Source organism: Cotesia typhae, unplaced genomic scaffold, assembly GCF_013202065.1.
Source record: "Cotesia typhae breed Kobodo isofemale line unplaced genomic scaffold, CoteBio_Ctyphae scaffold_152, whole genome shotgun sequence".
Taxonomy (NCBI): Eukaryota; Metazoa; Arthropoda; class Insecta; order Hymenoptera; family Braconidae; genus Cotesia; species Cotesia typhae.
Genome location: NW_027423776.1, coordinates 8,180,658 through 8,192,477, shown reverse-complemented (window position 1 = coordinate 8,192,477; position 11,820 = coordinate 8,180,658). Strand labels below are relative to the sequence as shown.

The following is an 11,820-nucleotide window of genomic DNA, read 5'->3' as shown; positions in this document are numbered from 1 at the left end:
TATCTATAAAAAAATCTTTTTTTTTTTTTTTTTTTTTTTTTTTAAGTACATGAAATATTTTTATCACAAAACATACCAAAAGTATTAAATAAAAGAAAATAACTTCAAGAAAAAGCATCAAAAATAAATTTATAAAATAATTTTTTTTTTCTAAAAAATTTAATTCGATGCTTTCTAATTGATGTCAAAAAATTATTACAACTAATGAATAAATGAATACATGAAAATAATACAAATACACATTAAATAATAAATAAATAAATAATAACTAACTACAAGTAAAATCAATAAATCTAAAAGTAAACATCTTGAATAAATTATTTCGTAGAAATTTAATACCTCATGCCAACAGGATATACAAAAGTAATTCTAGTTGATCGTTTTTTTCTTCCCAGCATAATTGGCAGCATCATACCCATAGTAGCGGGCAGCATGCCAGCACCAACCGCCGCAAGTACTGCAGCATTAGACGGACTTCTAGTGATAGCTTGTTTTCTCAAAGGTTTTTTTTTAATTATCGATAATCTTTCGGCTTCAGCGAATTCTTTTTGGCTCTCATCGACAGTCTTAAACGTTTTCTCAACCTCGAGAAGTCCTCCGTGAGAAGTAGTGGTATTGGTGCCATTTAATGAAGGCAGGACAGTCAATCTTACCTAAGTTTCATATTAAATTTCACGGTGAAATTTTACAAGAAAATAAATAAATTATTACATAATTTAATTGGCATTGATAATTATGTCCAGCACAGGCATCATTCATCTTTCGTTAATGATGATTATATGCAATCACTCGTGAATATTATAAATAAGCGAAGTAGTAGAAATAAATAAGTTAGAAGAAAAAAGTAGTAGAATATACATATATATATAAACGTAAATATTTTTTTTTTTTATTTATATATGTATATAGAAGCGTAGCGTGCTGTTGCAATTTAAATGGTACGACCAACCTGTCGCTTAAAAGTCATCACAGGCACCACAGAATCGGTCGGATCGGTTGAATCTTTAGTTGTTTTACTTATGGTTCCATTTATCTTTTTGATAGCTTCATCTGAGTCAAATTTGATCGATCTTTGGCGTGAGTAGCCGCGATTCGTTGACAACAACACCCACTGGCCATCACCGCTTGATGGATACGTCGGAGGATGCCGATTCTCGTATTCATACTGACCCGTAAAGTACGCAGGTTTGTGCGGTCGTGAGAAAGCTGGCTTTTCATTCAATTGCTCGTATTTATTCTGATGGTAATTCGACCCCGACCAATTGTTCTGGTTTTCTTCGTGGGTGTACTGATCCTGGTACCGATCGTTGTAAGACGGAAAACCCGACGGCTTGGGTACTTGATCGTACTTGTCCCAATTACTTGTCGGGAAGTTTGATGGTCTGTTGTCAGTGATTATGTCTCCAGTGTGAGGGTGGTGATTGTTTTCCCAGGATGACGAGCTTGGGCGCTCTGGTGGCCATTTTTGCGCTTGAGTCACACTTGTATCGTAATGATCGTTTGGGTAAGGTCGGTACAATGGTTTCGATGGCTCGGTTTCGTAGTCGGGCCAATTTGGTTTTGGTTTTTCGTACCTGAATTTTATATTTGTTGCTAAGTGATGGATATATTGTTATACGGAAAAAATTATGGGGCATTTTACGTAAAATCAACTACTTTTAACCACGTTCCTTTTGATTTTTTAATTGAAATTTTTTTATCTTTTCCTATCCCATAAAAAACGTTCTTTAGAATATTTTTACCCAACCAAAAGAAGTTTATAAATTAATTAAAAAAATACAGCTTTTTTTTAAATAACTAAAACTTCTTCAAAATTCAACTTCTTAAAAAAAATATGAACAACATTTTTGGGGGAAAAATCGGGGTAAAAAGTGGTCGATTTGACTCAGAATGCCCCTTGTACAGTGTGCACAAACAAAGATGCGTATTTAGAATTTTTCAATCAGAAGAAACATTAGTATTCAATTTTATAAAAATAATTTAAATAAATTTGTCCCACAGTGGTGTGCGGTTGTTTTTTTTTTTTTTTTTTTTTTTGGTAACTTAAATAAGTAGGTTATTGAACAATTAATTATAATTACCATGGTTTGTTATTCCCGTAATGAGGTCGTGAAGATGTGTAATCTGGCGTCCATGGTTTTACACTCGTCGTTGGCTTGTCCCATTTGTTAGTATCCTGCCATGGCCGCTGTGAGTTTGTGTTTGCTTGCCACTTAGATATTTTGCTTTTCGACCAAGGGATCGCTTCGAGGGTAACCCAACCATTACTATCTCGATCATCGTTCTGATTAGCGTTGTAGAATTTGTTTCTTTCGACCGTATCATTGAAAGGCTATTTTGCCACAAAAATAAAATAATTATTACCAAAAATTAAATGAAGAAAAAAAAAAGTATTATTTTATAAATACCTGTACTTTATCAAGAGCGAGAGTAGTTCCATGAACAGTGACCGAATCTTCAGTAGAAGTTGAAACTTCAGAACTGTCATCACCAATTTCGAGAGAAGCCTCGGTCATTTTAGTGGAGTGATGCTGCAACCCATAATTGTTATCAGTAGTACTTTTTATTTTATTGGCATATTCGTCTAGAAACTTGTTGAGCACGTCCGGATCGAAGGTAGAAGTCTCAAGAAACGAGTTTCGCCGATCGTGATTCGCTTTCAGCGTTTCTCGGATCATTGACTCATCATCCTGAAAAATAGCTCGTGGCTTTTCTTCTTTCTCCTTCCTGGATAGTCCGAAATAGTTTGTATCCGAGGTATTTCTTCTTTCTGAAAACTGGTTGTCATTTCGCTTAAAGAGATAACGCGTGTCTGCACGTGATTCCTGAAAAACCAGGAATACTAACAGCAAGATAAAGTTCAAGTCTTTGAATGACATTTGAGTTTAAAAAATAAAAATTATTGATTAAAACTTCTGATCACAAATCACTGACCGGTAACTACGAGTTTGCGCTCGTATTTCGATTTACTAGAGACCGTAAACGGGCACGCGTGTTACATAAACAATAACAACAACAATAACAGTTCCATGCAGCAATGACCTCCACTGTTGAAGGTCTGAGATGGCTCTGGGTCTCGGTCTATGTCCCCGTTTGCTTTTAATCCAGATCCCCACTTTCTTGTTATGTACGAGTGGTCCATTTTCTGTCTCGCTTTCTCATGCCTAGCGATTGTATCTCCGCAAAATCTAACTTTTAGAGAACTCCAAGTGTTTTAACAACAACAACAACAACAATACTAACAGTTACTAAAAACTCACTCTCTTGTCACTTAATTATTGTCTTCATTTAATATCACGCCATTCTTTTACTTCTCTATTTTTTATTTTACTACCAGACCATACTACACTTTTTTAATAGCCAATAAATTTTATTGCAGAACAGTTTTCTAGCTATCCAATAGATCTTTATCAGTGATATAATTATTTTTAAAAAATCAACATTTTTAACGCTTCAATTTAATGTGACACACAAAAATATAGTATAGAGAATCGTCATCGTCACGGTCTAATTACTTGAATGCCAACTAGATATTGTAAAGATCTCTTGTTTGACTATGAAGATGGAGATATTTATTTGTGAAAAGTCTTTTTAGTACTTGGGAAGAATACTGTATTTAAAAAATATTTTTGCCATCGATCATCGTGTTTGCTTCGCCACCCACTTAGTGAGTAGAGTACACGACTGTAGAAGACGCTCTAGCTTTGTATGTAATTTTTGATTTTTTTTACAGATCCTACTTTCACCTTTCAATTTAATCGCTTGATTAAAACTGGTTTGACAGAGAACTTGCTTGAGAGTAAATGAAGAGATTCCAATTTTTATGTTTTTATTTTTTAACAAAAATTTGAGGAAGGTCAAGATTTTGAAAATACATCAAATATCGAACTATTTTATTATACTCCTTATTACTGTTCAATTAAAAGTATTTTTTTTTTTTTTATAATTTTAAGATCAAATCAACAAAAATAATTTCTTAGTTGGACTTTCCTCGAAGTAAAATAAAAGTTATTATGATAACTGATAATAAAGGATAAAGCAAAAAAAATGAATTGGCAAGAGGATTTGTAATGGAACTATTATTTTTTAATAACTCGACTTTCTCGTATATAAATTCATTTTCTCTCTCGAATGCACTAGTGAGTAGCAATTTCCCTGGCAACGATAATAGTTGAGATATGATATTAATAATACCATATGCATTTATATAGATTAATATAATATTATCTCTATGACAATTTAAAGAGAATAAAATCCAAGTTTATTTTTTCTTTATGCATTTGAACAAGTAGGGCAAATTTATGATGGAGAGAAAGAAGAAAAAGTGAAATCTTATTCATAGAATCTTACAATTTATACTATCTCGTCGTCAAATAAAGCAGCATTTAAACTTTGGGCACGCACTTTGAACTCGCTTTCTGTACAAAACGTGCGTATCTCATATTAATTTTATTCACATCCGGGAAAGTTTTTTTTTTTTTTTTTGTAGTAATTACAGATAATCATTATTAAATAATTTTTTTATTTATTTTTTAGTCTGAAGAAGAATTGTTGGAACGGAATACTTTTTTTAGATATAATTTTTTCCATTTTTTTTTTTATTCCAGCATCTCTAGAACCTTTAAGATTTTTTTTTAAATTATTTTATCCGTGATTTTTTCTTTATCTGCGTCAATTTTTTATAAACATTCGAAAGTTTCTCAAAAAATAAATAAAAAAAGAGTTTTATCAAAATTAAGCGCAGTGGAAATAAAAAAAACTTGAAGATTAAAATTTAAATAAATTAACCGACTTTTATTTATTTAGTTTTTATCGTTGCAATAACAATCATCGTCTATTTTTATCCAACAATAAAAAATTGTAATTTTAAAAATAATTCTTAAGTATAAATCATGATTCACGACTTTTCTTTTCCCATAATAATAATTTAAGTGTTTGGCCGAGAAACCTCGACAAAGTCATCGCGATGATCTTTCGATTCTTTACCACCTTCAATTTTTCTTTATCATTTCCGATAAAAACGAATGATTAATCCGAAAAACTAAATATATTTTTTCCTCGAATAATTACTAGCAGTAAAAATAAATATTGACCAAAGAAAATTAAAGGAGTTTTAAATGTAGTTGATATTTGTACAATAATCTAAAAATTACCAAGTGAATCATTAAATCTCAGAGCAATAATTGTTTGTTGTTGTTAAATGTACTGTTTGGCCTACTCGAACCTAGGAATCAGGTCATATCGCTGTGATTATAGCAAAAAACACCTCTGTGGTGCGAATGCTACTTTCATTCATTGTCGGGCAATCCACTTACTTCGATGCTGCGATTGCAATAAGAAAAGGATCTTTATTAACGTAAGCGAAATGGCTATGCCTCTTCTTTGCTCGAGTCTGCCGATCGATATCGATTATAGTTGATAAAAAAAAATCCACCCATCTCCAACAAAAAATTAAAAGTATTGAAACAAAGAGAGCATATTTCACATTTTGAAATTATTAAAACTGATAATAACAATAACAAAAAACTTTCTAGCGAAATTTAGTAGAGTTGACCTGGTTCCAAGTGTTTGATGACCACTTGTCCCGTTTCCTATCTAACGAAAATCATTTCCTTAACACTCGATTCTAAAAAGTAGCTAATTTTTTGTTTTTGTTGTTGTTGTTGTTGTTGTTTTCTTAATTTTCTTGTTTTTTTTATCTAGTTATTTCTTCTTTTAACTATATATATGTTAAGATATACTGAGTGATACTAAAGGTATTGTCAACTACTGGAACTAAATGTCTTTAACGGAAGACTGATGACTGCTGGCCACATGTAATGGTTGTAAACGTAAATTTACTATTTTTCCAACTAGACAACTTGAGTGGACGACGATTAAGAGGCATTATGTGTCTTCACGCTTTTTAGAAACCACTACTTCATGAAGAATAAAGATGCGCGAGAACACAAGACACAGTTTAGTTTATAAGTTCATCTAATGACAGCAGGACGGTCTTTTTTTTTTTTTTTAATAACTCAATTTTACACGTGCATTTTACATATTTATGAAAATTATTATCATTATTACTAATTAAAATAAATTCGCGTTTTTAAAAGAAGACTAATGTTTTGTTAATTGTAAAAATATTTTAAACAATTTAAAGTATGAATCGTTTACCAGTTATGCTACTTTTTGTGTTTTTCAACGGTCTTAAATGCATCGAAAATCTTCACCCAGCGTCAAATCGATCCCAAGTGTCTGAACCTTTTCTTCCCGCATTGAATTCTACCGACGTTAAGCTCAATGTTGCAAATAACAGTTTTCTGAAAAGTGAATCTTCAAAAAAAGTTTTCAAATCGTCGGTAGCTGAAAAGGACAGTGATTTTCGACCTAGTGAGCATTTGGGTGCAATAGAACCAGAAGAAGTGGCAACGAGTACAGTTGGAAACAGAATAAAATTTCCATTAGCAACTGCCAGCTCTTTATCATCAAAGTCTGGAATTTCTCGTAGAAAAATAGTTCCCTATGAGAGTCCAGTGAAAGCTGAAACTGTGGTGTCTCTCCAACGGCCGGCAAAGCAGCGGATCAAGTTTATTTACGATTACCAGAGAAAGCAGAATGACCAGCAGCCGCAACCGGACAGCGCTGGTGTTCCTAGCTCTTCTGAAGGTGAAGATGATGATAACTCGTACCATGAAATTCAAGATGAAGGCTACGTGGTTTTACATCCTCCGGCACCGATAGAAGATGTCAATTTAAGCCACAGTCAGCCCGGTCAGGAAATTTCTTCTCAAGATAAACCAGACAAAAATCCGCAGGAGAATCAAGCAAACCAAGAAGCTCATTATGTTGCAAATCACAGTCCTGATCAAGAAGTAAACCATCACCAGTTGGTTCAAGAAACTCCCAAGGGTCCAGAGACTTCTTCTTACCATCAATTTTTTCCAGACAATGATGAAAGACACCCGAATTGGAATAATAATCATCACAGTCACTATCACTACAGTCTGCCAGAGCCGGCTTTGGAGGTGAATTATTCGAAACAAACTCAACACACTCCAGCGGATCCACCGTATCACTATCAGTACCAGTACGTTGTTCCTGAAAGTACTGGGCTAGAAAAGCCGGAAATGAATCCTTACTATCATCAGTACTATCTGCAAAATCCTGGACACATGCATCCGGAAGTCGTAATTGATAAGCCGGAGGCTGTTGTTTATTTGAGTTCACACCGTGAGACCTCATTTACCCGGACTCGAAAGTTTCCTTATAAATATTACTACCCCCAGGAACAGGCTACAGAAGTACAGTATCCCAATCACGGATACGGATATGCCATAGCGCCACAGCAGAAACAGTAATAATATTTTTTTGCTAAACTGTATTTTAAAATTTATGATGACGATTAATGAATTGTATGTTATGCTGATATAATACAACACACGTTTGATATATACTTATAGAATTTCACCTTGGAACAAGATTATTCATCTGATCGGTGCCTTTTTACCTCTTGGGCTTCTTATTGCTGCACTTAAACCACCCAATGTCGTTAAGATTGATGGCAATACTTCGTAAGATGAATAACAAATTACTTAAAACGTTTTTTTTTTTTTTTTTTTATCAATATATTTATATTTATGTTTATATTTATGAGTACATATTTTATTTATTATAATTATTATTATTATACATGGTTAAAATCACGACAATAATTTTATTTTTATCAGGCAGCCAAATATTGTATTATCGAAATTGCGGGCCATTCATCTTCCACTTGAGCATAAAACATCGCTAGAAAGTTTCGATGAAGAAGAAGACTACAAAGAAAATAAAAATAAAAATGCCGATTATGAATACAATAAAACATGCGAAGATAAATCAATATGTGAAATTATATTACGTGGAGCTGATAAAAGTACTGATTTACTCAGTAGTCTTCTTTGGAATTTAACAATCAAGTATTGTATTTTTTAATTGTATTTATTTGCAATTTATTTAGAAATCTAGATTAGTCTTAATTTTTTTTTTTTTAACATACTTGGCTAATTGGAAGAAGTAAATTATACATATAAAATTATTACTTTGTAGCTCGATAAAAATTTCTTGCAAATTATTGGCATTCAATAATTGTAGATATGGATGCATATCTATCGAGAGTTTTAATTAAATTTTATTATTATTTTTTTTTTTTTTTCAGGTCAACTGAAGAAGCAAAAAGTAATGAGTTGGAAGAAATAGTTGCCGCAGTAAAAAAAAAAGATTGTAGTTTTATAAAATGCTAAAAAAGGAAACAAACAAATGAAGAAAAAAAAAAAGTTGTCGATAGAATTTTTATTGACTTAATTTCTAGGAGTGTCACCAAATGTGGAATTTCGTAAATTGCTTTTCTAAATTACTGTACAAATAAACATTATATGATTGTACTAGTAAGTTTGTGTGTGAAAGTACAAGTCTATGGTATAAAATAGTAGTTAAAAAAAAAAAAAATATGTTAGATAAAGTTAAACTAAAAGTGTTAAATAGGAAAAACCCTTTTATGTCCCATTCATTTCTCTTTTATCATACTTACTCTTTCTTTCTCATACTTTTATCTCTTTTTTATCTTAGTTATTTTTTAATCTTATTTTTTTTCTGTTGGCTCGAGCGCCAGTGAAAGTAGTTGCAAGTGGGTCAGACTTGTGTGCCAGTGTGGCCTGAGAATTCGTTCTCACTTATCCGCATCGCAAGACGAGCTCGATTATCCCATCTCGCTGGTGTATTAGTGTATATAAACATATTTAAATATATATATGTATAAATACACTTGTGACCTCTCAGGATGAGACCGGATGTCCAGGTCAAATACAAATTATTTCTCACCTTACTCTCTGATAATCGATTTAATTATTTCATTAAGTAATTATTACACATAGTCTATCATTTTTTAAATACTAATTATCAATAATTATTTTATCAAACTGTTATTACTATTTTTTTTAATATCATACTTTTACGAATACATAAATATTTTAAATAATTGTAATTACTGTTTTCAGTTTTTTAAATTCGATTCTATTGTAAGAATTAATATGATTAATCATATGTTAGAAAGTCAAGATGACTGGAAACACGAGCGATTTAAGCCCCACTTAAATGAAAAATTCCAAAGTATCTGACTACGGAACCGGTCCACGCGATTAGTCGGCAGTAGAAAATTCCCAGACGAGTTTTAATCTCTGTTTTCACCAATGTTTACATATCATCAATAATTTTTTTTTCTTTTTAATTTTATTTCAAAATAATTTAATGTATAATATTAAATACTAATATTTTGATCTCCTAAGTATACGATCGTTAATATTTTTCATTGCTGGTTTAGGCCACACGAATGCTTTTCACCTACGTCATAAGCTGATTCAGATATTCTCAGCATCTTTTCTATAAAAGAAACATATTTATTTTTATGATATTTGTCTCATAGTATTTTGGATTTATTGGCAATAAAATATCAATTATAATTATAAGCATTGAAAATAATCCTGGTGTATCGTATAGGCATTTTTTTTTTACATGTAAATTAAAAATTAAAAATTTTCAATTAATATTCAGGAAACAATGATTTCTTCTCGAATAATTTCTCACGTGTAAAAAAATTTTAAGTATGATTATGAGCATGAGTTTTTTTTTTTTTTTTTTTTTTTTTTTAGAAAGAAGACATATCGATAATTATGACGAGTAAAAAATTATAGTGTAAAAAAATTTTTTGAGATAATTCAGTTGAATTGAATTTTTCGGGTCATCTGATAGTTTTCACTTGTATCGAATAAAGAAATGAGTAAAAAGGTTGATTGTGTGAATAAAATAAATGTTTTCTTCACAAATATAAAAATAAATTACTTCCTCATGATATGTATTTTAATAGGTATTAAATTTTATTTTTTGAAAGTACATTACAATTAGTCAAGGTTAAGAATTATTTAGTATGAAATAATAACTTTAATGAGGATTGTAATGAAGATTCATTGTACATTTTTTTTTTTTTTTTAATTACTTAAGATAATTACAAGCATGACAGAAAAAAAGAAAATATTTACGCGTTTTTAAATAGTTTTCTTCATCTTTAACTTAATAAAATATGTATGACAAATAAATGTCAACGAATAAACTTATAAAGTTATAAAAATTGATTACAAACCGCGAGTTCGATGTGTCAAGGAAAAGAGTAAGCTTTCATTTCATTTGAACAATAGGCAAGAAATAAAAAATTAAACAGTCCTTGATGATCAATTGAAAGTGATGAAACACGTAGGTGATTGTCTTGTATAAATTTTTATCGCAATTTTGAATGTGTCGCTTTAAAAGGACATCAGATTGCTAAATGATCAAGGTGTACCTGTAATTCATTGTTGATCTTTCATTCATTTAACAATGGCAAATTCCACCGTAAAAAAAATTATTTTCAAGCTTAAAATTACTTTAGTTAAGAATATTTATTTAAATTGTAAATAAATAAAATTTTCATTTAAAAAAAACTCTGCAGTGTATTCCTAAATTTATAGCCAATAATAAATAACGAATGTTTAATTTAAAACAGTAATTAAGAAAAAAAGTAGCGTGTAATACTTACAAGAAAATATTGTATTTTAAACTAAAAAGTAATCGATCAAATTAGATAGTTATTTATTAACAATTAGTAACTATTAAGGATATTAATTGAGTTGTCATACTTGTTACTATTGGAGTTATTATTATTTAAGCAAGCGTATATTTTTTAAAGTACTTATCAAGTATCACGATCAATTGACCGTGACAAAGCACATTAGTCACGACTATGTATGATAATTCATTTATTTTCATATAAAATTTTAATTCACCCACTGATCTGATTGTTCACGAAAGTTACGTTTTCTTTCTTCATTAAAAAAATAAAAAACGCTATCAATTTTTTGTAACACAATCTCTCTTTCTTATTCATAGCTTTCATTCACTAAAAAATTATTCAACAAAGTTTTTACATAACTCTGTAGCCTGAAAAAAAAAATGAATTTATATATAAATAAGAATTATTCTAATCCTGATACAATGTATCATCTTTTACATGCAACGCTATTACTTTCTTCTTCAAATAAAATATAAATCACATTCATAATACTTACTATGTGTAATGTAATCCATTAATAATTTCTTAGAATTTCAACCATTTGATTCATATATCAAAAAGATACATAAATTTAAAATTATGAATGTAAATACTAATTATTTAATTCAACAGATTAAATTTAAACATCTGTATGGGGTCAGTGAGCATCGTCATAGGTATCATCACACTAAAACTTTCACTCGAGGTCTCTGAACTATCCTTATTATATTCTTCTTCTTTGTCATTCTTCATCATAAAAAGTTCTACATATATATATATATATATATATATATATATATATATATATATATATATATATATATATATATATATATATATATATATATATATATATATATATATATATATATATATATATATATATATATATATATATATATATATATATAAATATGTGTTGCGTTATGTAGTGGTGTCGACAGGTGAGTCTTTCGCACGCGTTTATATTTTAAAAGATTGAGTATATGAGATCTGATGGACATAGCCACCCAAATAGACAGCGATCAGTAATCCGAAAAATGGGATTATATGTACAACTAAATGAACTATCTTGTCTTGTCTTATTGAAGAGTTAATTAGAGGATAAATTAGTGTTAAACTTGCCCGTGAGCAAGATCGGTGAAACCTTTGCTATTATTAATATGTAAGCATATTTTTTCACGCTGTTTTGTCATTTTATCACTTCAACCACATTT

At 30.2% G+C, this 11,820-nt stretch overlaps 2 protein-coding genes across 2 annotated transcripts; one reads left to right on the top strand and one right to left on the bottom strand.

The window, feature by feature from the left end:
• Nucleotides 1–87: 87 nt before the first annotated feature.
• LOC141536152 (uncharacterized) lies at nt 88–3,241 on the bottom strand. The gene is made up of 4 exons (XM_074256466.1): nt 2,409–3,241; nt 2,082–2,332; nt 950–1,574; nt 88–653 (listed from the first exon to the last, which is right to left on the bottom strand). Exons 1-4 carry the CDS (start codon nt 2,877–2,879, stop codon nt 333–335), a joined length of 1,668 nt encoding a protein of 555 aa, XP_074112567.1. The 5' UTR covers nt 2,880–3,241; the 3' UTR covers nt 88–332.
• Nucleotides 3,242–6,146: 2,905 nt separating this feature from the next.
• On the top strand, nt 6,147–8,722 carry LOC141536377 (uncharacterized). The gene is made up of 4 exons (XM_074256855.1): nt 6,147–7,339; nt 7,446–7,556; nt 7,713–7,943; nt 8,183–8,722. The coding sequence occupies exons 1-4, from the start codon at nt 6,147–6,149 to the stop codon at nt 8,265–8,267; spliced, it is 1,620 nt and encodes a 539-aa protein (XP_074112956.1). The 3' UTR covers nt 8,268–8,722.
• Nucleotides 8,723–11,820: the final 3,098 nt, after the last annotated feature.

Excerpts from the sequence above, each read along its gene's own strand:
- LOC141536377 (XM_074256855.1), top strand. The coding sequence starts at position 6,147 with ATGAATCGTTTACCAGTTATGCTACTTTTTGTGTTTTTCAACGGTCTT. Across the intron at positions 7,340-7,445 it reads ATAGCGCCACAGCAGAAACA|AATTTCACCTTGGAACAAGA; the intron begins GTAATAATATTT and ends ATATACTTATAG. Across the intron at positions 7,944-8,182 it reads CTTTGGAATTTAACAATCAA|GTCAACTGAAGAAGCAAAAA; the intron begins GTATTGTATTTT and ends TTTTTTTTTCAG.
- LOC141536152 (XM_074256466.1), bottom strand. The coding sequence starts at position 2,879 with ATGTCATTCAAAGACTTGAACTTTATCTTGCTGTTAGTATTCCTGGTT. Across the intron at positions 2,333-2,408 it reads TCGCTCTTGATAAAGTACAG|CCTTTCAATGATACGGTCGA; the intron begins GTATTTATAAAA and ends GTGGCAAAATAG. Across the intron at positions 654-949 it reads TGATGACTTTTAAGCGACAG|GTAAGATTGACTGTCCTGCC; the intron begins GTTGGTCGTACC and ends TATGAAACTTAG.